At 39.6% G+C, this 26683-nt stretch overlaps 1 protein-coding gene and 1 long non-coding RNA gene across 3 annotated transcripts in view; one reads left to right on the top strand and one right to left on the bottom strand.

Annotated features, from left to right (window-relative positions):
- Positions 1-26683, bottom strand: part of igsf21a (immunoglobin superfamily, member 21a) — a 217678-nt gene that overhangs the window by 30525 nt on the left and 160470 nt on the right. For both annotated transcript variants that reach the window (XM_034868272.1, XM_034868273.1), the window contains exon 5: positions 13173-13288. In XM_034868272.1, coding sequence (XP_034724163.1) covers positions 13173-13288 — 116 coding nt within the window. The remainder of the gene's footprint in view (positions 1-13172; positions 13289-26683) is intronic.
- LOC117942713 lies at positions 152-15207 on the top strand. Its single transcript, XR_004656200.1, has 3 exons — positions 152-163; positions 6951-6957; positions 15121-15207. It is a non-coding gene; the product is annotated as an uncharacterized LOC117942713 (long non-coding RNA).

Raw genomic sequence — 26683 nt, 5'->3', positions numbered from 1 at the left:
CTCCTCAAAAGCTACAGACTCAGAAATGCAACGTCCTAAGGAAAGCTCATTGTGGGACTGGCTCTAGTGGCTGTAATTCTGCACCGAGGTTACATATTGGGAAAGAGACTTCAGATACACTATTAGGGGACCACTAAGGTCTATATAAGAGACTTCAGATACAGTATTAGGGGACCACTAAGGTCTATATAAGAGACTTCAGATACAGTATTAGGGGGACCACTAAGGTCTATATAAAAGAGACTTCAGATACAGTATTAGGGGACCACCAAGGTCTACGTATATAAAAACATTCAAATAGCACCACGTCATGAGACTTTTTCAAAGAAACCTTTGTGATTGTAGCATCTTTAGAACTGTATTTTATTTGTGTTGTGTTGACCTAACTATTTATTAGCGAGTGATGCATTTGTCCCACCAATGACATTCTTTAGTTGACATTGAAGCTGTGGTAGCTGTTGCTATAGCAGCATTTAACATGTTTCACATTAATGGCGACCCTGTGCTTATGATGGGGGGGGGGACCGGTTAGAATCTCCACCCAAATCATGATGTGACATCTGTGTAGTGATTCAAAGGTCTGGAACCAGGCTGCTGCTTTGCTCAAATGCTGAACAAATTTAAAGTACATTTACACGTCATAATGTGTTCGTATTGAAAAAATGACTGAAATACTTTCAACTATTATAATAATGATTCAACGTTATGGGCTGTGCACATAAGCACAAATTAATCCTGATGTGACCTTTGAAGAACCCAAAAACATAATGAGCAAAAAGCAAAGTACAAGCCTTCTAAAACTGCTTTATATTAGTATTAGCATAACATGCAACAGTAGCCGAGTTGGATGAACTTCAACACTTTCAAATGTCTACACCAAGACAGAATGAAATGTCAGACATTACAAAGGACGCTGGAAAGACACAAAAGGATGTTGCATAGCAACAGAGAATTCATTTTTCTTAATGGAGGACCAAAGCGAATTTATCAGAACACACAAAGCGTATGTCTCTGTTTAGGATAAAAGCAAACCTTGCATGAAATTAAGTACTTGAGATTCTTTTGTACAATGAGAGAAAGTGAAAATAGAGCAACTATAATGTTGCTCATTGTTAGCATTATTATTTGTATTTAATTTGTTAGTATATCAGTATTTATTTAAAAAATGTAAATATTACAGGTAAAAATAAAGAAATATCAATTATGTGAAAACCTGATGATAAAAATATCATTTGCAGCACAAACACTGTGCAGCTTCACCGGTGGTTGATTTTTTTTTTAATTACTTGAAGGGATTGTTGCTGATCTGCAGCATAATCAGCTGCTTTTGTCCTTCCTAACTATTTTTCTCTTCCTTTTCTAATAACAGCAGCTGCTTTTTAAGCAGTGCTCGCCCCTAGAGGAACCTGTTTGATTATGTTTTCTTGCAGCGGGAAATAGAACAACTTTCTGATCCATGGGAATACAAAATGTGGGTTAACTTCTATTAAAATGAATCCTTAAAGCAGGTACAGTCAAAATCTTTGGATATTGATTTCTATTCTTCCTAGTGAGTTGCATCCATTGTTTAGTTGTCCTGCAACAACTTCACTGTTTTGGTTCAGTCTCACTGTTCTTATTATGTCTGCAGTGGCCGCAGCAGGCAGCTGTCTTCAGCTCTAAAAAGCTAAAAGGTACACTTCCTGCTCAGCACTGAACGTCAGACAGACACAGTTAGGAACTGGCTGGTGAACTTAATTGTGCCAGATGTTTGCCCCAGGACTTCGGGAGTTGGTATTGACCAAAACAGAGCTAAAAGAGAGCAGAGATGGCAAAACCTCCCAGATGCTAGTGTTTTGAATACTCTGGCAAAAGTAGAAGTACTGATTTAACTTAAAAGTAACAGTAACATAGTACAGGCTTGTTAATTTACTTATAGTATAAAAGTAGAAGTTGCCTATTGAATGACAACCATTCTGTATGCAAAGCTACCTGGACCACACACGTTACCAGAGTGAAACCCGAGAAAGTTCAATGGACATGAAATAAGGCTCTTTATATGTCATTGCCTACATTTTAAATGGATGTCTGCCAATAGGCCTAAAAACTCTGTATATGATTATTTTGACAGAGACTGGGACTCCAGGTTGTGATTCTATGGGAATTCTCACATCCAATTTGTCTTTGTTAATCTTCCCTTTAAAATATAAAGAAGTGTACATCCATTTGTGTGTGCTCAAACATTGCTTCTGGAAAGAAAATAAAGGGTAAAATATGAATTACTAAACAGACATTAATTAAGAAGTTCCCCAGCACATTGGCCAGGAGCCATTCTTGATGGCTCCTATCTCAAACATCTCTCTCAGATAAGGCTGAGGATGATGGGAATCTCTTCTTCTTGTCTGCCAAATCTTTGTGATCTCTTTTCCTTCATTTTTAATCATGTTGCCGTCCTTATTACTATGTGCTAACGTTTGCGCCTTCAAGCCGCAATTATTTGCCACAAATGAATGCCGCCGAATCTGTCGTCTTGGATTGGTGCATCAAGTGCAACGTACAGTAGGCTACTGTTTATTCCCATCCAATGAGATTGGACTAAATATTGATGACGCGGAAAAAGATAACTCCAGTGAAATGATTTAAAACTTGTAGTGGGGACTAGATTAGGACTGTATTTAAAGCTGATTCTGGTTTCCAACTTGGCCCCAGGTGTGTCTGTTAACACATGGACAGAAGCGCCTTCTCTCCTTTGATGCTTTATTACAAACCAGCAACAGGACAAACATCGGGATGGGCAACAATAAACCCACTATTAATTACACTGCCTTAATGCAGTGTAACTGTAGCATGTAAATAATGCACCTAAAATACATTAACAACGTGAGCAAGGATGTTCAACAATCGCCAAAAGGAGTAAATGTAAGGAGTAGAAAGTAAAGATATTCCTGTTAAAATGTAAGGAGTAAAAGTAAAAGGTTGCTACAAAAATAAATACTTAAGCGAAGTAAAAAGTATATGAAAAATCCACTTGTGTACAGTAACAAAGTGTTATGTTTCAGCTTTGTTATTGCTTCTTTTTCTGCATTTGTGGCTTTTTATTCTCTTTGTTTCCTCCCTGTTCTTGTGTTGTAGTTTCTGTCTTGTGTTCCCTTGTGAGTGTCTCTACGTTTTGTTTCCGGTTTTATTTCGTTAGTCTGGTGTCTGTGCTGTCTTGTCTCTAGTATACTACCTGCCCTGATGTGATTCACCTGGTGTATCAGCGGTTCCTCGTTCGTACCTGTGTGTTCCCTTTGTCTCTTCTCAGATCATTCTGTGTGTAGTTCACTGTTGCCCTGTTTCTTTTGACATCTTCTTTATTTGGACTCTTCCCTAAGGTTATTTTTCCCTGTGATTTTTTCCTCAGTTTTGTGCTCCTGGATTTTGTTTTCCTTTTTCTCTTTGGATGTTTTTGATTTTTGTTTTTAGGGATTTTGGACTGTGTTTTTGCATTTTTATAATGCTTTTTGGAGACCTTGTTGTTTTTGTGTGGATTACTCCTCAGTTTACGCTTCCACCAGCCTGCCTCTTCTCTGCATTTTGGACCTCACTTCCTTAAAGCCACACAAACAACACAATATTTGTACTTGTACTCTAAAAGAGTTAATGTTGGACTTACATTATCCGGTGGAAGAAAAATAACTCTAAATGAAGGAAATGTTGCTCAGTAATGGCTAGGTGTTTAAATGAGCCAATGCATTGTCATGAACGGGTGCGTATGAGATGAATTTATGCCATGTTAGTATACAGCAAAAGTGGATGCTTACAAATCAGTCCTTCTTTTTGGAGCTATATGAACACATGGCTCAATAGAACATGCTGAATAAGCAACTATTTGCCAACATGTTCAACATATGAAAATCAAAGGTGGCATGCCAATGTTTCCAAATTGTTTATGCTGCCAACACTGACCAAGGTTTAAATGTGATTTATGACTTCCAGGAAAAAAATTGTTTCAACGTGCAACCTCCTTTTGATAAAGATGATCAAAATGTGGCAGTGGATTATGGCAAAGGAGCAGGTCTGTGAGGAAGGAAGGAGCAAGGTTATGGAGGGGTTGTTAATAAGGAGGAGGACTTTAAACTAGATGCGTTGGGGAAGAGGAAGCCAATGTTGATTCTGAAGGATGGGTGTAACGTTTACTCCCGTGGTGGAAGGAGGAGGAATGGACTCAGGAGTTCCTTCACCTGGTGCTTCAATTTATTTCCTCAGCAATCACATGGAAGTGCATTCGCAAGGATGACTTACTGCAATATCATATAAGTATAAACAAAAACTAATTAATAACTATTGAAATTATCATCACAAACTGCTATCAAACAAAATAATAAAAAAGGCTAAATCAGGCTCTGACTATTTGCATCTGACTATCTGACCCTAGCACATGCACCCTCCCAGGCCAAAATCATTCTCTCGAGAGGAGCCTTGGCCTCCTTCCTTTATAGCAGAAGCCCCTCCCACAAGACAAACCAAAGTTAATTGGATATCAATCAAACACCATTGTGTTAATTCAGCATTCCCCAACATGTCTGGCTTCAAGAATTGCCCCTATATCAACTACAACATCAAAAATGAAATGTTACATGCTGAAAAAGCTTCTCAAGAGAGCTCCATGAACTCTGTACACCCCTCTGCACTGGCTGACACTTGGGCCATTCCAAATTACTCCAGACGCTATCACTTCCTGTTTGCCATTTCGACCCAGATCCCTGTTTGAAATTATAACATGTGAATGAACCCAAAATAAATGACTTGAAATTAGATGTGTATGTGGTGTATTTATCCAACCATGATTTATAGTCTTTCGACTAGTTCTTAAATGAACTGAAATAAAGTGACAAACCATGTGTTCAATGATGCAAGCCCACATGCTAATGATAATGTTCACGCTAACCGTCCCTTACTACTGCACATACCATACCAAGGTTAGCTTAGCATGATACCGCATGGGGTAGCCCCATGACAATGGGGATGATATATATGGTCACGGGTAAGGGTGTGGTTGAGGAGACAGTCAGCAGAGTTTTTAATGTATTGAAGTTAATTTAAGGATTTTGCAGATAAACCATATATTGCAGTAGATGTTTCTACATGTAATGAATGCGTGGATCAGAGTTTTGGCACCAGAGAAAGTAAGTGTTGGGCTGAATATGTCATTTAGTTACACGCTGTAGGACAGAAAACAGACATGTACATGTGTCACATGTGGGGACATTTTTATGGTCAGTGTATTAAGTAATTCATTCATTGCAGTCTATTAAAAACTGAGGTGGAATATACGTTTGATTAGCAAGAAATTAAGACATTGTTAAAGTCTGAAATACTACAGAATTGTCATATTTAGCTGCCTGAATGAATCAGGGCAATTTCTTGTGAGCCACTATTGAGACCAGGCTTGTAATCATATGACATTCAAAATAGAGCTGACAACAGCTCATTTTGCAACAAGCCCCGGGGGAGAAGCACCGACAAAGACTAAATGAGCTTCTCCAAAAAGCAAAGGGAGACGTTTGAAGTTGTAGTCACACAACTGGGCCAAAGTAACATTTAAGCAAACACTTACAAACCTAATAATGAGGTTTTGTTATGGAGCATGACCATGGACAACAGCATACATAGAAACTGTCTACAAGTCTAAATTTGTTATTTGTGCTCATTCTTTACAGTTAATGAAGATTATGTCAACTGTTACATTATGTACATGATATAATGTTTCAAAATAACTCCACAACAGTACCTTGTTTTTATTTTGTGATTGCCCTTTCTGCAACCTGTTCGCTTTGACAATAGCTCTACATTTAGCTTTGATTATTTCATAACAACTACTTCTTGGTATTAGCCTGGTTGACACTAGACCTACGGACATAAGGAAGACCTAAGGACCTAAAGGAACTCGCTCAAATGCCTTTAGGCGCAATTGGATAGAGCTAGAACCAATCAGAGCGATGAACGAAATGACGTGTGCAAAGCGATGGAAAAACATCTCAGCCAGCGAGCATTTTGTAGAGCTATCGTCATTGTGTAAAGCCCACCCCAACGTGATTGGTGCCTCGATTTGGAAAGAAATGGGCCATGGCTCTTGGCCAGATGGACTTGCAGAGCCGATCTCAAATTTGCTGGAAGTTTGTCAAGGTTTGCCCAGGCAAACTTGCTATGTGACGATTTGACACACTGTATCAATTGGCAACATTTTACTTAAATTTAGGTTGCAGAACTAACTCGCTATGGAATAACAGTAACAATTTAGACAAGCAAGTATAGCAAATTTACCCAAAACAAAAGTTCTACCTCATCAAGAACTCTTTGTGACACTCTTTACCGTGCCATTTACAAACAAATTGTTCCTTTTGCTATTGCTCCTAACTGAAGACCTCAGTAGTGTATCTCAAAAGATTTGAGACGTTTAATGGACTGTGGGGCCTATAGTATGACTGTTAAAATGTATCCATTAAACCTGTCAGAGTTTGATTAGTGGGTTTTGATTAGGTTGACACAATCTCTTCTACCTAACAGAATGACAACGCAGATTTCTGTGTCTCATTACAGTGTGTCTTAAATAACTGCCCTGCTCTCTGGGGCTCCGAAACAGACATTAGAGGCAATAGAAGCATAACAGCACATGGCACTAGTCAGAGTTGTCGTTAGGCCTGGATCTTTCTCTTTCGGAATGGCACATGAAAATTAAGAAAAACAGTATTTTCCAAGCTGCTCGCAGTTCTTAGATTTTTAGAACTATAACTTCGTACAGAATGTTTTGCTGAGGCGAATAGAACAGGCAGCTAAGCGCGGGGTCCAACCATTATGCTGTATTTGTTGCTATCACCTAGCAATCGTAGCGAAATGCTGGCTCAGTGGTTAAAATGCTGACAGCTAAATGGTCTAAAGAGTGTCTCAAAGGGACTTCCACAGCAGCACGTACAGGTCTGCAGCTAAAGACACAATGTAGCCTAGCTGCACCATGGTCACTGAGTTTTCAGAGAAACACAAACACCATTTAATGGTGCGTTTAATTGCAACTCGTAAACTGATTGTGCACTCATCATTGTAAATTAGCCTACTGCTGATATTTTTTGCCATTTAACAGCAATTGACTGCTATATTATTATAAGTTACAGTTATAAGTAAATAAATCTTTTAAATTCGATCATATGGCCTTAGCAATAAACGCACCATAATTTTAAGCGTAACTCTCGCCAAAAATGCAAACTAGGGTCTTTTTGTGAATATACCCAAGTCAAACTTGTGTTTGAAAGCATAATTAAGATGGAAGCTCCACATTTAAGATTTACAGTATTATCACTTTTGTTCAAATGGTCTTTTGAATGGCAGTCCTAGGGGCTCTACTATGATCACATCAACATTTTTAAAACACTAAGAAGGCTCGACACAACATGAAACTTCAAACTTTGAGCAGTTTTATCTACAAATTAACACAAGCTTTGAAGACATTTTCTACACAGAGATACTGAAAAGAAAGGTTTTTAACAACTCACTTAGCTGTTATTGTCTAAGCTAGCCCTGGTGATACTTGGAGCAAAGTTTCATGTGTTGAGCCTTCTTAGTTTATAAAAATAGTAATTTTGATGCTATCATAGTGGAGCCCCTAGCTCTTCCATTCAAAAGACCATTTGACCGAGAATGATAATACTGTAAACCTTAAAAGTGGCGCTCATGTCCTAACTATGCTTTTAAATGAAAGTTTGACTTGGCCACATTCACAAATAGACCCTAGGTTGTATTTTGGCGAGAGTTACACTTTAAAATGGGCAAACACAATCCCTTGCAAACAGCAGTGGCTTATTTAGCCGTGACTCTTTTATCGAAAAGAGAAAATGCAAGAGAAAATAACTTCTTCTTACACAGTGCAATAGAGTTTACATGCTTAGACAATCCTATGCTTTAATGTCACAACTGTGGTTTTGTGCTCTTTTGTGCTCTTGTGCTTCTTTTTTAAGTATCGCTTCAGGCATCAGCAACATTTTAAAAGTATTGTTTTGGAAAAACCCAAACAATAACTCAACCTTGATTTAGACTGACAGTACAAGGCTGCTTTGACAGACCATGTAACTCCTTTTTCTCAATTTCCTTACATCGTGCAGACCTGACTTCATATCTTGTATCATTCCATTGTAAACACCTTGTCTGTTTGCCTGTAGGCTGCAGTTTGACGCTAGGGAGTGATCATGGAATTAGTTTCTATCCAGGCACAAGATGCAAGTACATTTCCTCCAATAGTATTGTGGCTCACACAATGACTAAATATGTAATTTTAGCAAATAATTTCCATGCAATGAGAGCATTAAGAAGATCCTTCACTCATGGTTCTCATGCAGGTGTTTTCACTTATAACGGCTGATTTAACCTCTTCTCAGGACTGGGTGGGTGTTCACTGTGCAAACTGGGCCTGACTAACATTGACTCTCCTCATAGTTTTTTTTCATCTGCCAGCGTAGAGCAATTTGTACATTTCTTTTTAAACCAACCCTATTTATGAAGTTTGGACTTATACAAACTTTCTGCATACTGTAGCTCTAGCCAATCCACAGAATAACATGCGTGTGGGTGTGCAGGACCTGTACTGTTGTTTCTGTTCCTCTGCTAAAATAGAATTGGTAAAAGAAAGCTACTTTGGAGTGAAAATGAGCCAATCTGAAGATGTAGGAGACACAACTTGTTATTTCTTTTATTTTTTTACGGGATTGAATTCAGTATTTTCCTTAAGATTACAGCCCAAGAGCTCCAGTAGATGGATTTGTTTTTGCTATTGTCTGGCAGCTGGATCTCAGTGGTAAACTGAAATGTTTACTGTGATGAAGGGCAACAATATGAATTTCTATAGCCTCTTTTAAAACAGCGATTCTACAATATCGCCGTGAAGAAGACATGCCGTTATGCCAGCTTCATGCTGGCCCAGTGTGTTATTTTAGACACAGTGGGTACGGAAAGTATTCAGACCCCTTTTAAATTTTCCACTCTTTTTCATTGCAGCCATTTTCCAAAGATCAAAAAAAGTTCATTTTATTTCTCGTTAATGTACACTTAGCACCCCATCTTGACAGAAAAAAACAGAAATGTAGAATTGTTTCAAACGTATTAAAAAAGAAAAACGGAAATATCACATGGTCATATGTAGTCAGACCCTTTGCTGTGACACTCATATTTATCTCACATGCTGTACTTTTCTACTGATCCTCCTTGAGATGGTTCTATACTCCTTCATTGGAGTCCTGCTGTGTTTAATTGAACTGATTGGACTTGATTGGGAAAGGCACACACCTGTGTATAGAACACCTTACAGCTCACATTGCATGTCAGAGGAAATGAGAATCATGAGGTCAAAGGAACTGCCCAAGGAGCTCAGAGACAGAATTGTGGCATAGCACAGATTTGGCCAAGGCTACAAAACAATTTCTGCAGCACTTAAGGTTCCTGAGAGCACAGTGGCTCCGTAATCCTTAAATGAAAGAAGTTTGGGACGACCAGAACTCTTCCTAGACCTGGCCGTCAAGCCAAACTGAGTCAAATAGTCAACTATCACTGCAGCACTCCACCAGTCGGGGCTTCATGGCAGAGTGGCGGACAAAAGCCTCTCCTCAGTGCAAGACACATGAAAGCCTGCATAGAGTTTGCCAAAAACCACATGAAGGACTCTCAGACTATGAGAAAAAGATTTTCTGGTCTGATGAGACCGAGACTGAACTTTTTGGCGTTAAGTTTAAGCAGTGTGTGTAGAGAAAACCAGGCACTGCTCATCACCTGCCCACTACAAACCCAACAGTAGAACATGGTGGTGGCAGCATCATGCTATGGGGGTGTTTTTCAGCTGCAGGGACAGGACAACTGGTTTCACTTGAAGGAAAGATGATTGTGGCCAAGTCGAGAGATATCCTGGAAGAAAACCTAATCAAGAGTGCTCAGGACCTCAGACTGAGCCGAAGGTTCACCTTCCAACAAGACAATGACCCTAAGGACACAGCTAAAATAACAAAGGCGTGGCTTTGGAACAACTCTGTAACCATTCTTGACTGGCCCAGCCAGAGCCCAGACCTAAACCCAGACCTTCATCTCTGGAGAGACCTGAAGATGCCAACCTGATGGAACTGGCGAGGATCTGCAAGAAAGAATGGCAGAGGATCCCAAATCCAGTTGCATCATTCCCAAGAAGACTCATGGCTGTATTAGGTCAAAAGGGTGCTGTTACTCAATACTGAGCAAAGGGTCTGAAAACGTGTGACCATGTGATTTCTACATTTGTTTTGTTTTTTGTCAAGAAGGGGTGCTGAGTGTACATTAATGAGAAATAAAATGAACTTTTTGTGATTTTGGGAAAATGGCTGCAATGAAACAATTGCAACGAAATTCAAAGGGGTCTGAGTAGTAGGGGTCTGACATGATGTGGAACACAAGGCTCCATGCCTACTGTCCTTTTTAAACAGAAGTTGATTTAGCTCTGTGACTAACGCTGCTGCCGGGTTAAAACAACAACTCTCCCCCCCCCCCCCCCCCCCCCCCCCCCCCCCCCCATTCCATATTCATACATTTAATAAGGAACAGCAAGGTGGAATAACAGAGTTTAACATTCCAATTTGTAACAGGTTATGTGAAAAGGGCTTATGTGTCTGAAACAAGAACAACCTAGCTCATTATGTTTATTAATTCCATGCTTTTCGTCCATTACAGACACTGTTACTGATAAGCGGTCGACAAATAATCTTTATTCTTTTATATTCTTGGTTAAATGTTCTTATCCTAGAACACATCACATCACCTTTCCTTTACTGAGAAGTGTATGTGCTCAATTGCATTTTTAGTACTTGCAATGCCTCTTTCACTGAATATTCCACATCCTGATCCAATTGCAAAACATTTCTCAACTTCCTTATTGCACCATTTCTTTAACTAAACCAATCTTTAGTACACCACTGCATCTGATTTATGCAGCCTCTTCCTGCACATAATCTTCTTTTAAGGATAGTGATACATTTTCATGCACTTCTACTGCTCCAACTTCCCCACATATGTAATTTGTAAAAAGTCTGGATTTATTTTTAAATACAATGAAGGTTAGGTTTTTATTTCACATTGATTTACTCTAAGAAACAATAGAATTATGTTTTTTCATACATGGAACAGATCGTTCTTGTGTTTTGCTGCTGACAATTCTGGAGTATTAAAACTACTGTATTGAAATTACTGTAAACAGTCTTTGCAGCATGCTTCACTGCATTATTGTTGCAATATCAAAACCCTCGAATATGATTTATTCCGACGATTATTCGCCTGAAATCTGCAGATGGTACAATGGTGGATGCATCAGCCAAACAGTCTTTACGTTTGTTTTTTTATCTTAAGTCAGTGACTTTTGATATCAAAAAGTCGTGCTGTATTGTGATCATTTGCTTTCTGAGTCACTGACAAAGCAAATTGTGACTTGGCCGCTGATACAGAGATAGTCGGGGCTTACTGACCAGCTGAAACCTTTCATATCTCTTTAAGAGCTGTAAAAAGTATCCAGCGGTGGTTAGCTTTAATGGGCTTAAGGCTCCCTGTGAAATCATAACAGGGGGGAACCTCACTCATCACACCATCAACCAGGAAGTACCCGAGAGACGGAAATCATATTCACCTTGTATTCACCTCTCACCGGGCTCATAATTGCCGGAGATAGGTGTGCTCAGGGTCTGGAGTCCATTACCATACATCCATGGACAATGATTAATGACCCAGTGGGAACAAACAGCGAGCGACTGCTCTCTAACAGCGTCCGTTAGATGCCACCATACACTGGAGCATATGCTTCAGGTATTTGCAAGACCTTGTCTTGCACTTCAAAAAGTTGATAACAAAAGTGTTTGTAAGTGTGATTTGCGAGTGTGTATTTGCTTTACTGCCTACCTGGTGTGTTTCTGCATGTACCTCTATAAGGGTTTCCAATGATAATTCTGTGTGCAATCATTACTATCATGTCACTGTGATTAGTTTAATTGCCTCAAGTGTGACCATCAATAACACTAATGTTTCTGTTCCCTACCTTTTTCAATGACCAAATTGCATGAGTAAATTAGCGCTGGTAATCAATCAAGTCAGTCTGTAATGAAGTAACACAGCACTGGTGACAGCTATTTAACATGGCAGCAGGAATACACTATCTGTGTGTTTGTGTGTGGCATGTGTGTTCTGTGTGTGGCTTGTGTCCAACATAATCTGCTAATGCCTAGTCAAAACTAACTACTACTAACTTTTAGTTTTGGTAGATCCGCAATAAAAGCCCCAGATTAGAGGGAAATCAACATTGGCACCCCCTCTCTCTTTTCTTTATTCTACTGTTTTATCGCTGCAAATCAGCACACCAACAACTCGGAGCAATTGTTTCTATCGGACATCCATTTGTGGAACAAACAGAATCCTGTCTAGCGCTTAAGTGTTACGTTGTGTTCTGTATCACTTGTGTTTTGGTGACAAAACGTAGTTTAGATAGCAGGCATACACATTGTCTGTGGTGGAAGAAGTAGTCACATCATTTACTGGAGTATAAGTACTAATACCAAACTGTAAAACTACTCTGTTACAGGTAACAGTCCTGTTACTTAAAGCTATGGTGCGTACTTTCTGGCGCTCCCATGAGGAATTCTAAGTAATGACAACAACACTGCCGGTGCATCCACATGATACAAGCCTTCCGTGACCTCACATTTCAGACATGATCAAATCAGTTCTGTCAATCAACTAATTCTTTAATTGGTTAATCGCGTCAGCTGGACAAGTAAGCCTGTTTATTTTGTATAGTTTTATTTTAAAAAAGTTAGAAAATGTTTAAAAAAACATTGATGCAAAGCGTGAACAAAAGTGCTGATTTCACGGAAGACAACACAAGGGTTAACAAATACCACCAGCCTGTCTGTGGGAAGCAATGAGAACAACGATTGTGCCGATGCAACACAACTTTTAAAAATCCTGTTAAAAGACCATTGTTACTGGAATGTTAAAAAACATAGAACTCCTAGTGTTCTGTGAGCTGATATCTATACAAGAACAAAAACGCCCATCAGCAACATGCAACACAGTTTTGTTGCCTCTGTAAACAACAGGGATCTGCGTGCTGCAAAGACAGATCCCTAGTGGACGAGCAGCACGGTGTATCTTCAACAGCAACTTACCGATGGGGCTGGTTTTCCTCCTTTTGCAGTGCAGACGAGAGTGAAGTTTTGGGCTTGGTATCGACTGAATGGGGCTGGAGTGTTCTCTGCCACCACTGATATGTTGTTTGGAGGCGCTGTGGACAGAAAGAAAGCTTTGTGAATCAATATCCCAAAAACGTTTGATGGACACAAAGTGCAACTTTAACCCTCACGTCCTCAGATCAAATTGACCCGCTTTCCTATATCAATGTTCTTTTAAACAACCTGAAATAACATGATTGATTCCACACAAACGCTCTTTGGCAAGTACAAATCTCTACTTTCATTAATTTTGGGGTGTCTTATTACATTTTTTGCATTTTGAGGTGGTTTCGGAATAGTATTGAGTAAAAGTTGACATATTCTAGTCTGTGATTATCCATTAACATGCATTCCTTTAATTTAGGTCTAAACAATTCCTAATTACTGCTTTTCTATATCAAACTTTAGGTATAATTTCCTATGAATGAGGTTTATTGACCATAATTTCCTTATAATATCTGTAAAACTAAAGTCAATAAGTTAGTGTTAGGTAGTGTTGAAGACGTCGACAAAGTGGCAAACATTGAAAAAAAGAGTCAGAAGTGTTGAAAAAAGGAACAAAAGTGTTATGAAATTAAAAACTTTGATTAAAAGACTCAAAAAAAGGGTTGATTTTCAATTTTGACAGAAAGACAACACAAGGGTTTACCATTCCTAAACTGTTAGAAAATATCCGCTTTCCCTTGCTCAGTGCACTCCAGCAGTTATTTGGTGATAGAATCAAATGTCATCTTAGGGTTAAGCATGTAGGTGGAAGCAGCACTGGCAATACTGAGAGCAGAGAAAGAGCAAGGAAAGGAGAGCAGAGAAAGAGCAATGCTGTTGAGCTATGGTTGTTTAAAATACTGACTAAAACAAATCTGCAGACCTGCTAAGAACATGCTAAGAGAATCCCCACTTAAAATGGTAACTGAATGGATGGGACAATAGGTTTAAAACTCCCAAGGGCTTATGTGAGTCGGATGAGGCTGATAAGGTAGAAAATCTCATACATATCATATCACGAAGCCTCTGTTTGAATCTCTCTAGGGATCCCAGCAAACATGTCGTGGCAGTGTTAGGGAAAAACATGTGAGCAAGAATTCAAAGTATTATAGAGGAGCACTGGGAGGAGAAGAAGGTAATGAATGGAAATCTCCCACATCCCCTGGAAAATCAACTGTTCAACATTCAGTCCTACTCCATTCCTTGTGTGGTGGCTTAAGTAGGAATATTAATATTTCATAGACTATTTTGGGGCTGAAACAGGAAAAATATCAACAAGCGAGTTTCAACTGACGACACTGCAGCAGATGATGGCCAGCTGCACAAGGACCACTTGGATTTTGATGAGGACCGCTGAACACAAAATCACTTTTCACAATATTATCTGAAGAGGCTTTAACATGCTGAGTTTATCATGTATTCAGTGTGTCTACATGTCTTCTTTTCTTGAGCCTTTTCATGCATCATCGTGCATAGTCATCGCATAGTCGTTCATGCAAGTCGTCATGGCAATGTAATATTTTTAGAAGACTTCAGTCGGCCAAATCAGAATGAGAAGTGTTTGTGAAATCGGTCAAGGACAGTTTGAGGTTACAGAAGAATCTCTCAAGACATGTCTCTAGCGCTTTGAGTAGTCGTTAAGACTAGAAAAGCCATTATATTGTAAATACAGTCCATTACATTTACATTACATTGAAACCTTTGAGTCCTGCTTCAAAGGTGACCTATTATACCCGTTATCGTCATAGTTGTGCTTTCTACTAGAACAAGTTTACGTGCTTTAATGTTCAAAAACACTATTTCTTTCTTACTGCCAATGGCTGCTCCACCTGTATTCACAACGCGTTCTCACTCCCAACCCGTCAAATACTGACGTTTGGTCGGTGGCTCTCAGCGTCAGAATCAAAATCTCCCTTAGCGTCTGTATGGAACGTACCAGGCAGAGCAGCAGCTCAACCGCTGCGCTGTAAGATGACGTAGTATTAGGAGCAACTGATGTGAGTTGTACGAAAGATTCAAAAATCCGCGTAAGGAGGTTGGTTGGGGCTAGCCTGGCTCCATCCTCCTACGTACTTTTGCTAAATTGTCATTTTCCTTCAGTACGTCGTCTGGGTTTGCGGTGTATTCGCAGGTTTTCTCAGGCCAATCTTTACCTTTCCAAACAATGGTAGTGGCTTAGAACGATGACGTTCCGTACTAATGGCGGCAGATAAAGATGTGAATGAACCCATTCGGTCCGTTGTGGCAACGCTGCCGAATACCCAGAAATTGAAGCCCAAAAGAGTTTTGTTGGTGGCCATCATGTTGTGGCCCTCCTCCCCAATGGGCTCCGGAAAAGTTAGATTTTCCATTAGTGGTAAAGAAGTTGGCTAAGGCTAACGCTAGCAATTGGTTATGGCAGATCCAGAGTGGCTCTGGGCAGAGCTAATAGTTTTAGACTTTAACAGAGTACCCGTCTTCAAGGAAGTTAACACTTGTCAATGGAAAGTGGCCAGATTCTCTGTACAAATGAAATGGACCAGAGTCTGTTAGGATCAGGCGAATGTACCAGAGTCTGGTAAGTACGGGCTGATGTACCAGAGTCTTGTAGGTACGGGCTAATGTACAAGAGTCTAGCAGGGACAGGCTAATGTACCAGAGTCTGGTAGGACCAGACTAATAGACCAGAGTCTGGTTGGTCCCGGCTAATGGACCAGAGTCTGGTAGGACCAGGCTAGGTTGGGGCGGTAAATGGGTCAAACAATACTGGACTTTTACAGACTTTCATCTATGACACCAGAGTTTGTGTGAGATTGTCGTTCCATGTGTCACTTAAACATACATTTTGCGACCCCACCCACAATCTTTTCCTAAACCTAACTCTCTTGTTCTTGTGCGGTAATGTCCCGACCCACAGAGTCAAACAGTAACGCCAAGTCCCTCAAAAAATGACGCCAATGGTCTAGATGCTAAAGGAGACTTTTGTGTCAGTAACCAACGCCAAAGACACCTGACCAAGTGTGACTTTTTGGGGCGCTGGTAGTGAGAAAGTGTTGAGATTCACCCTCTGTTGGAGCACCTGTCTCTTTAAGCCACATACATTAATTGATTAAAAGGTGGGGGTTGTTGGGGATATTGCTGCTGGTCTGGGTGCTTCTGTTTCTACACCTCTTAATTGCATATTGATGGGATTCATATGGTAGTAAATTAACCTTAGAACACTCCATTAGCTTACTGACAAGACTGTCTCTACGTGACATATGATAAGCTGTCAGAGGTGTCGGTTCGTGACCGATCATTTACAATACCCAACACAGAAGCAGTGTCAAGTGGTGAAGTGCCTCCTCCATTACATTGAAGTTGCTCCAATATGCAGAGCATATTTTCAGGCAATAAAAGAAACCAATCATCTTTATAGATTTATAATATTGACTGCTCTATTCCATAAAACCACATCATATTGTACTTTGAAAGCTTGCTGGACTCCAGTAAATATATTACTAACACCATCTTCAATTTTCCATCTGCAAATTGGTTCAAGTGCCACTATACTAGGCAGTTAAAACAATATGAGTCACTTTCACCAAATTAGCAGCTGTAAATGCAAAGAGATCAGAAGAGTTTTCCCATAATCTGCAGGGAGTTTCAACACACCGAACCACACACTTTCAATTTAGACAAAGCTAATCTCATGAAATCCAATTGTCTTGGATTAAAAACAATTACTGTCACATAGCAAGTTTTCACTTGACTGATAAGTATTGATAATCCCCTGACAAGTACTCATCCATAGCAGTGATAACAAGATGCTTTGTTGAGTTTGAATAAAATCACTAACAACCTTCTGGTCAAGTTGGGGGAAGCCATACGTTGATCGGGGTTTCTGCTCTGAGGGCAGAAGGCCACCTAATGGGAGTCAAAGCTAAAGACGGCAATAAACCTTGGTGAAATATTTAACATGATTAAGAAATGAGACAGAGCATGCTATTTGCAAACACAACAACCCTGTGTAGGATTAAGATGGTTGTCTGGGATGATGTGATGATCTAAGCCTTTCATACCTCATTAAATTGCAGATCTCTCTGCGCCCACTTGTTAAAAGGTTGAGCTAACGTTTTCCCCTTGTTTTTGTGAGCTGCAGTCGGGCGTGTTAACCGGGGGCTCCCCTGCCATTGCAGACATCTACCAAGGCTTGCATAACAATAATTTAAAAACAGATAAATAATCAGTTTCTCTCTTGACAAGGTTATTGCCTATACTGTAGTATGCTGATGCCGATATGGAACTCATACTAAAAAAAGGAGAGAAAAACATTAGAGTTGAGTTTGCTAAACACAGAGTAAAAGTTGAGGGGGAAAGGAAAGAAACTTTTCGAAAATAAAAAATAAATGAATAAACGTCTTTGACATTCTTCTGGAGGTTTCTTTAAAGACTGGAAAGATTTAAAAAACAGATAGAAAAATTTCACCATCTCCCACTTACCTTAACATAATGAAACCGGCACAGCGACACAGTGTACAGGCAGAAGTATTTCTGCTCTGTGTGCCTGGCATTCAGATTGCCACCCAGGTTATTCTTTTTTCCTCCGAATTCATTGAAATCTTTTGGGCCTTATAAATTATTGGTTCATGGCTAGAGAGAGCGCGAGAGAGAGAGAGAGAGAGACGCTTTTATATAAATTATGTCCATTTCTGGCGGTTTTCATGTTTTTATTTTACCTTATAAAGGATTCCATCTTCCTCTTTAGTAATTTTGACAACACTGATGGCTGGCGGAAATCTTTCAAAAGTCATTTCACTAAAACCAGGTAAAACTTCCTGAAACTTGGCCATGAAGGGTTTTACATGAGAATAACACAACTTGGTCTAAAAGAGAAAAACCTTAAACACATTTGCCCATAGCTCGGCCAAAGGTGTTGTTGTTGTTATCCAGCTTTCTACGTTCCATTATTTAATTTAAATACAGATTCTAAAACTTAAAATTGCAAATGTCTGCTATGAGCCGTTCCTCCTTTGTTACTATGTTTATAGTCTACTTGCACACTGCTACATCAAAAGCGGCATTTACTCTGCTGTGCCAGTTACTTCAATAATGATCCCTTCCTATATCTTTCGTTTATCACCTCCCTTTTGTTCCATATCCTCAAGCACCATTAACCTGCTATCTTTCCAAAAAGAAAAAAAAAGAAAAGAAAAAAAAAACCTGCAAATGGAATTGGTGAATGTGCAGAACAGGAGCACGTTTAATGCTCCCAAGAGACTGCTTTCCTTTGCCTCATAATTAAGGGATTTAAAGCTCTGGAGACAGCTGGACTCACAATAATCACTCCCAACACCCCCTTGTACTAAGCACCCTGGCCTCGAGTCCACATCTCAGGGGGGTTATTTATAGTGGATGAAGGTGGTGTTTGGGTGTGGGGGGGTGGGGGGGTGGCAAAGAAAAGACACCAAGGTCCTCCTTGGCTTACTTTTACTGAGAGTTATTATGTGATACACATTTGATGAAGCTGTACTTTTTTATCGTGAGCCCAAGAGTCCCAAAGTAATCAATATGAATTTCGAATTGTTTCATTGCTTACTCCTCAGTGCAATTTTACCAAATCACTATTGCATTTTCAGCAAGTAGTCTTACTGACAGCTGAAGAACCATTGTCCATGACAATGAACTTGTGACATTTTCCACTTTCTTCAAAAATGTGTATTCTTCTATAATGCCCATGGGTGTGCATCTTTTAGTCTCTGTTTTGTTTATCCCTCTGATAGACTGGAGACCTGTGCAAGGTGTACAGTGTGTCTCATCCAATGCATGCTGGGATAGACGTCAGCCTCAACGAAACAGAAGTGAGTACTGAAAATAGATGGAACAACTAAATCTAAGCGTTTGTACTGTTCACATTGTAATATAATAACCTAATACTATTTATTCCAGCATGCTTTGCACTATAATCCACATTTAAAATAACTATCACAATTCACTCCTGCATACTCTCCATTGCACTCATGGAACTGTTGCATTATTGTGTTTCTGTTTAGAGTATGTACTGTATATATTAGTGTGTATATGTTGTTTGGTTGTTTTGTATGTGTAAGTGCATTGGGAGCAATGATGTTCCAAAGAAAAATTCCTCGTATGTGTCCGTATGCATACCTGGCAAATAAAGCTGATTCTGATACTGTATACGGTTTAGCTTGAAATGGCTCGATAGCTACAGGTGAAAGCTGGGATACCTAAGCAGCAGCTAATCTCTGTCACGGAATAAAAGTAGAAGTCAACATAATAGCTATTGTAACCAGGCCCAATTGAGGGCTTAGCCAAACTTAGCAATTTATACTTTGACAACGCCATCTTGAGACTTCCACCCAAAGAGTTTAAACATATGAATTCAGTTATTAACAATCCCAGGGGTTCCCACTACACAGGCAAGGCCACAGAGGAGATCAGAGAAGTGGTTAAGTTTAACTATGCAACGTGATTTAATATAAACTCAACGAAAACCAGCATTTACTGAAACATTAACTATAACAAAACAAATTATTAACACAGCTAATGTAATAAGGAAAACAAAAGACACAAATATTTAGGGCCTGGGAGAAATGAAATAAATTAGAAAAGAACTAATTAAAATAACTGGTCGCTAAAGTGTCGTATAACCGAATAACACAACACAGCGAACGCTTGACCATAACCCAGCACGCGAGGCAGCAGCAGCGGAAGGATAAGACCGTGAGCTCCTCCCGGCCAAGCTTTTGTTTCCGCATTTATTCCATATTTTAACCAATCCGTTACACTATCAAAAAAGGAACATTGGTGCACTCATTTGGCGAAGAGTTATAATATTAGACAGCTCACGATTGCCTGGTATTGCTGCTTCTTGCTTAGCTTTAATGCCCAACTTGTGCTCCAGTCACCAACTATCCTATGTGGAAGAATGCCATTCAGTCACGACAGAACATTTGTTATGAATGCTCCACTGAAGAGATCTGCTTTTAATGCAACTTTGAAATACTTATTTCCATCAGTATTTGTACAGAGAACACAGCGATGCCACTAGCCTTGCACACCACGTGCATTGTGAATACATGGCCGCAACTCAAACGGCTTTGAAGAAGGCCTTGAGGTGACACAGTGTCATCATATGCAATACAAATGCATGTCTGAATTAGGCAAGGTAGTAGGTAGTAAGAGTTTAAACTGGAACTAATAGCACAGACAAAAAAAGACCCAAGTGGACCCTAAAGAACTGCTAAAAGAATATTTCCCTCTTTGTACCAGAGTGGCAATATCACACCGAGTCTCTGATGTGCAGATCTGTAACAAAAACCAGAGACAGAATCCAGACCGAGGGAGAGGAGAGGAGAGGCTGGCAAAAAAGATTGTGTTGAGGTAACGTAGTGCACTTTCTAAGATTCTGTCTTCTGTCACCATAGCAGAATATTCTATTAAACCTTTGGAGAGACTTTTCTTTTTGATTTCTCCTCCACAGCGAAGTCAGCGCCGGATACAATGCAGCGTCCCTAGAGCTTTCAAGGATACAATTCCTTGCTCAGAGACACTTGTACAATGCAGATGCTAATGCCAGCCGACACAGGTGCTTGAACCTGTTTACTCCAGCTGAAGAACGTACCATCCAGCCACTTCATCTAGTTTACCGTATTTGTCTGGCTTCAACATGTGAGGTCCTTTTGTCCTTTTCTTACACTGTACAACTCATGTCCAGGCCTAATTGGCTCTCCAGTCTTTGTCCAATGCAACCAAGAGAAATCCATGTACATTTAGTGTTCTGTTCAATTACTTGTTTATCAAACTTCAGAGTCACTGAATATTACTCAGCTGCTCTTAATTCGACTGGTATATGGTCATCGGGCACAAGTAAGAGCTTAAACAGGAACAGTGGAAACAGACATGACGGACACATCACTGAAAATCAAGCAACTGGAAATTCAAAATGTCAATTTAATTGACTCCTTCGCCTAATATCCATCCCAGTGGAGTCTGTAATAGAAGTTAATTGGACCCTTCCTGGGCCAGTTCTGTGATCTCAACTTTACTCGGAGGCTTGAGGATAAGATTCTGGCATTTAAAAGATCAAAACTAACTTCCCAGTGCCAGCTCTTGGCAATGGCCGCAACATAAGCCCCACTGGTGCTTGATTTCTGCTTCAAGGCTAAAGTTTGTTCCTAACAGAGAGGTATATGTGAATTCATACTGGTGACAGACACGTACGTGCATGGGAAACAGTAGTTATTTCTTGTGAAGGGAACACTTCACACTTGCATTCCAGACTGAGTTCAGCTGCCTGAGTGAAACATAAAACAGTGCCAAAGTGCTTATATCCCTTATTTTGAGAATCCACCCAGTTGGATGCATGATTGTGGCAGTGGGGGAGATAGAAGGCAGCCTGGAAACAATCAAAGTTAAGTCCTCTCAATAGGAAAAAAAAGACATGTTAAAATGAGTGCTGGCTCGACACCCCTGTACTAAAGTCTGCTCCTTTTATTCCCCAACACCAGCAGCACCACAAGATAAAAGACACCCAAATGCTTTTTAATCACTGTTCCATTGTGCTTTCAGCATTCACATTTCCACCCCACCCTGATAATTTGCATGGGTTATTATTACTGTGCTGTCAGCTCACATCACATCCTCCCACCCCGGCGCATTAGCCAACGGTAGCTGGTTGCAAACAGAGGGGGACTCTGGTGGCTGTCAGGAAGAGGAAGGGGATGAAACCCAGAGACAAAAGCTGGTGTCACGTTGAACAAGTTCCCCAGTTCTGAAGCCCATTAATCATCCCGATGTTGTGGAAAACACAACAAGCCCATACATGCCAGTGTGCTTAGTTCTATCCGTGAGTTTAAGAGAGTGAGAAATGCATTTGGGCGTTCTTGTCTAAGTCACACGTATGGTTTCATTGATGCAAAGCTGAGGACTATTTCTTAGTAATGCATCAGCTGCCTACCAAATGACCTATACTCTCAAGCAGACAGGATATTTTCGTCTACCACCAACCACATATACATAACCCTCATGTTGTCCTTGGGTCAAATTAACTCGTTGTCCTATATCAATGTTCGTTTAAATTCCCCAAAATAACATGATTGATTCCACACAATGCTCTTTTGCGAGTACAAATCTCTATTTGGATTCATTTTGGGGCATCTCATTCAATTTTATGGAATGTGAAAAACAAATTGAAGTGTTTTTGAAATAGTAAAAGTCGACATATTCCAGTCTGTGATTATCTATCAACATCCATTCCTTTAATATTAGTCGAAATGATTCCTATTTTCTGCTATTCTAACTCAAAAATCAGGTGTAATTTCCTGTGAATGAGGTTCATTGACCATAAATTCCAAAAATAACTGTAAAACTAAAGTTAATAAGTTAGTGTTATGTAGTGTTGAAAGCGTCAAAGTGACAAACACGGAAAAAAACTGTCAAAAACGTGAGGAAAAGTTAAAAACATCGATAAAAAGCATCCACAAACGTGTTGATTTTCAATTTCGACGGGAAGACAACACGAGGGTTAATACATAGCGATGTTCAGAGCCATTCACAGAAAACATCTCACAGGTTCATATAGTTTTCATTGAAAAAGAGGAGAAAGATTACACACACCCCCAAAAAAGGGGTGTCTTTAAAATATATATACACACACTATATTTCAAAATCTAAAGAGAATGATTTGGGAGTTTAGGCACAAATGCGCTCTGTCGCTGTGTTCCCATATGATGGAAATACAATATGTCATGGCTGTATATGGCTTTCCCCGGTCTCTCCAGCTGCTGCTCTGTGAGGGTAAACCATGCTTGGACTTACAGCTTTGTGCTTATAATGAAGACAAGGGGGACAGAAGATAGGATTTTGCCAGCACAGTTTGAAGGCTTGGTTGAGACAGTGCAACAAGGAAAGCTTTCTCCCGTATGGCAGGCAGTGGCAGATGGGACTTACCCTGAACCCAGCCCAGCATCAATTATGCTGCGACTGGCACCCTCATCTCTAAAGTCCATTTTTTGTTTAAGGGCAGGGATTTAGGCTTGGCAATCTGTTACTACGTGGCCCCTCTACCTTCAGCCCTCTTCATCCTCACCCATCACCCTTCACCCGCCTTTGACAGCTAGTTATTCACATCTATGGAAATGTAAGGTCAACAGTGCCTTGGGCGTCAAAGACCAATTTCTTGATCAGTATGGGTGTGAGGGCAGGTAGTTGTGTTTTTTTTGTTTTTAGGATACCTAATTTACAGACCAAGGAGGGTAAAAAGAGGCTGTAAAGTTATATGAGGCCAAAGAGAGTCACTTGAGGTAGTGAAGTATCCATCAGTCAATTCCCAGTCCTAGCCCAATTCCCCAAATAAGTCTTTGAGAAAATCTACATCAAATGCCTGTAGCCAGACGGCCACAAGCTCCACAAATGTCGATATACCGTAGTACACACAGCATTCAGGGAGGAGAATTCATTTTTCAAGCTGACATGCAGGGGTTGTTGATGGGGCAGTTATGAGCAAGACAAATGGCTGACCATGCATCAAGGTTTTCTCTTGACAAAACAAACAAAAAATACAACAGCATGACTTTCATCGCCTTGACATGTTTAACCTGTAATGGACAATGCTTTGTTATTCTTTTCAGCAAAATAACCTAAGTTATCAGTGAAATATATAACTATTTTTGTCATTCACGGTGTGATACACTGATGACATATACAGTACATGACATTAGGACATCCTTAAGAGCATTTTAAAGTACAGTTTCACCGCACAATTCAGAGATTCTGCCTGCTGTTCTGGTGAAAATCCATTTGATCCAATACCACAGCTGCATTTTTCATCTTAAACCATTACTGAGGATCTTCTCGCTAATCAGAAAGTCGGTGACAAATAATACAATTGCATTCACTCTGGCGCAGCACAAAAGCCATAATTTCTTCAGCTATTAAATGCATCTCAGAGCCGTCATTAATGGATGCGACAAATCCATTTTAAACTCTATCTCATGTCTTTTTCCTCGCACTTTTGTTATGTTTTAAAATATTGTCCTCTCTGAAATAAAGTGAACTAAATGATTCAGACACTGGTAAGAAGAAGTATACATAACTGAAGAAAATATTATATTTTGCCTGGTAAAACTAAAAAATGAAATACAGTACACATAATAGCAGTACTAACTCCTCATATATGTGTGCATTTTACTCAAATAGCCAGTTATACTTGAATTTGTGGGAAGCACTATGCATTGGAATACTATTACTTGGGGATCTCTAGTCATTTTTAATAATCATGGAAGTCATCTGTGATCTTAATCCCTGTGCGATCTGCCATGTCAGTAATTTGTCAAGTAAAAATGACCACAAATTACCGACGCTAAAATATTATTTCCCCACCTCTGTTTTTGTGTCAAGTCAACTTTCAACTCAAAAAGTTTTCCATACTTTTATCGAGGTAACACACATATTTGTGTTTTCGCTCTGAAATTCGTCTGCACAGATGACACATCTTAATTTTTCTTGTCTTGTTTGACTAAATATGGTATGCCATATTTAATCAAACACAGAGGTTGGGTGACATTAGTCCCAAGCGACTTCCATGTCTTTATTCTGCAGATTTGGATAACAACACAAACAGGAGTGTCGCTGGATTATCTTCTCAGGACATTATTAGTCCACAACATCTTTAAATAGCAAATATTGTTTACTGCTATCATTCATTCATTCCAACCTTAATTTAACCAGGATAAAAAACTCCTTGTCTTTTACAAGAGTGTCCTGGCAAGTGCAGCAGCACGGTTTCAAATAGACACAGAGACACTTTCACTCATATTCAAACAATAATATCATCATAAAAACCTGAGTCCTAAATCAATTTCAAAACAGTAACATACAGACTGCCTTTCTTCAAGGTCCTTTAGAAAGCCTTTAATAGAATAAAGTGAGACCAACTCCTTCAACTGGAGTTCTTTCTGAGGCTGATTCCATGCAGATGGGAATGCAAAATTAAAAGCCTTTTCGCAAAAGTCAGTGCGGGCTATAGGGACTGTCAATGAAACCAGATCCTGTGAGCGCAGGTGATATGTCCCTGCAGACCTTGGAAGGATGTAAGGGGTTCAGGTAAGGAGGAAGATGTCCTGATAGTGTCTATATTTATACATACATGCATATATGTTGAGTTCAGCCCCTTTAACAAACTGAACACATACAAAATAGCTCCATCTGGGCTTGAACACTTGTTCCCTACTGTTTGTCGTTATAAATAATTCCCAAAAATGTACCATTCCCTGAAATGGATCCCAGGAGTAAACTTTGCCAATCTCCCACCAACTCATATGTTCACACATTATTACAGTGATACATGCAAGCACGTTTAAATTGAACCACGTTTTTGCCTCTTTTGAGTAGTTGGCTGTATTCTGAACAGCAGAAATAATGGGGACTCAGAGATCACATGGGACAGAGTGGTTTAGTCAGTTGTGGTGATTGGGGGGTTCTTGCAGGTTCTCACATGAGAAATTCCCAAAACCCAGGGACAAATCATGAAGTCCATCAAATCCAGTACACAAACCGCCTCCAGCTGCCAACTCTAATCAATCCCATTTTGAAAATGTATATTAAAGTGATTCTGTTGTGTGTAGCTAAATCATCAGTGACTTAACCCTTGTGTTGTCTTCCCGTCGACCATGCAACTTTTTAATTTTGTGGTTCTAAATTTTAAATTGCTTTTTCCCCTGACACGTTTATCATTTTTGTTGTTTTTGTCCAAATTTTTGAAGCTTTTTTCAACGTTTTTGTCACTTTGTTTCAACATTCTGTTAACATTTTTGTTCTTCAAATGCTGGAAAATTGAATGAAACACCCACATTCAATTAAAATAGTGAACTGATCATTTAATTTACTTGTTAAGAGCATTGCATGGAACCATCCACGTAATGTTTTGGGCAATTTGGTTGAAAAAAACAAAAAATTCTAATATAGAGACTTTTTGAAAATGGGTCAATTTGACCCGAGGACAACAGGAGGGTTAAAGATGAAAACCTAAAAAGTTGTGTCACACAGGAAAGCCTATGCTCACCTGGGAATTGCCATTAAAACCATGCCAAATTATCCTATCCTACATGGCAAACCATCACTAGTTTCAGTAACACTCTGAATGCCTTCTTCTGCCACTGTAATTGTAAGTTTTCCCTTCACTATATTCTCTGTGGTGATCATAATAAAGTCTTTAAAGCGGGGTCATTATGAGTTCCTGTTTGAAAATAATTTGATGTAAAAAGAAAAATGTAAAGTAGCTACCAAATGCAGTGGGTTCTCCATAGTGTCAGTCCGTTCCTTGGGGACAGGGGCAAAATGGGAAGTTTGAAGTGTCTTACTTCAGACATTAAAGGGATAAAAAAGGTTTATCAAGTGTGAATAATGCCCCCCTCGTGTTGGGCTTGATTGATGGGTGCTTTATGGTGAGTAATCCACACTGACAAGAATGGGAACTTATAGCT

The sequence above is a fragment of the Etheostoma cragini genome, chromosome 4 (genome assembly GCF_013103735.1).
Source record: "Etheostoma cragini isolate CJK2018 chromosome 4, CSU_Ecrag_1.0, whole genome shotgun sequence".
In the NCBI taxonomy this organism is placed as follows: Eukaryota; Metazoa; Chordata; class Actinopteri; order Perciformes; family Percidae; genus Etheostoma; species Etheostoma cragini.
This window is presented reverse-complemented; position numbering and strand designations above follow the sequence as displayed.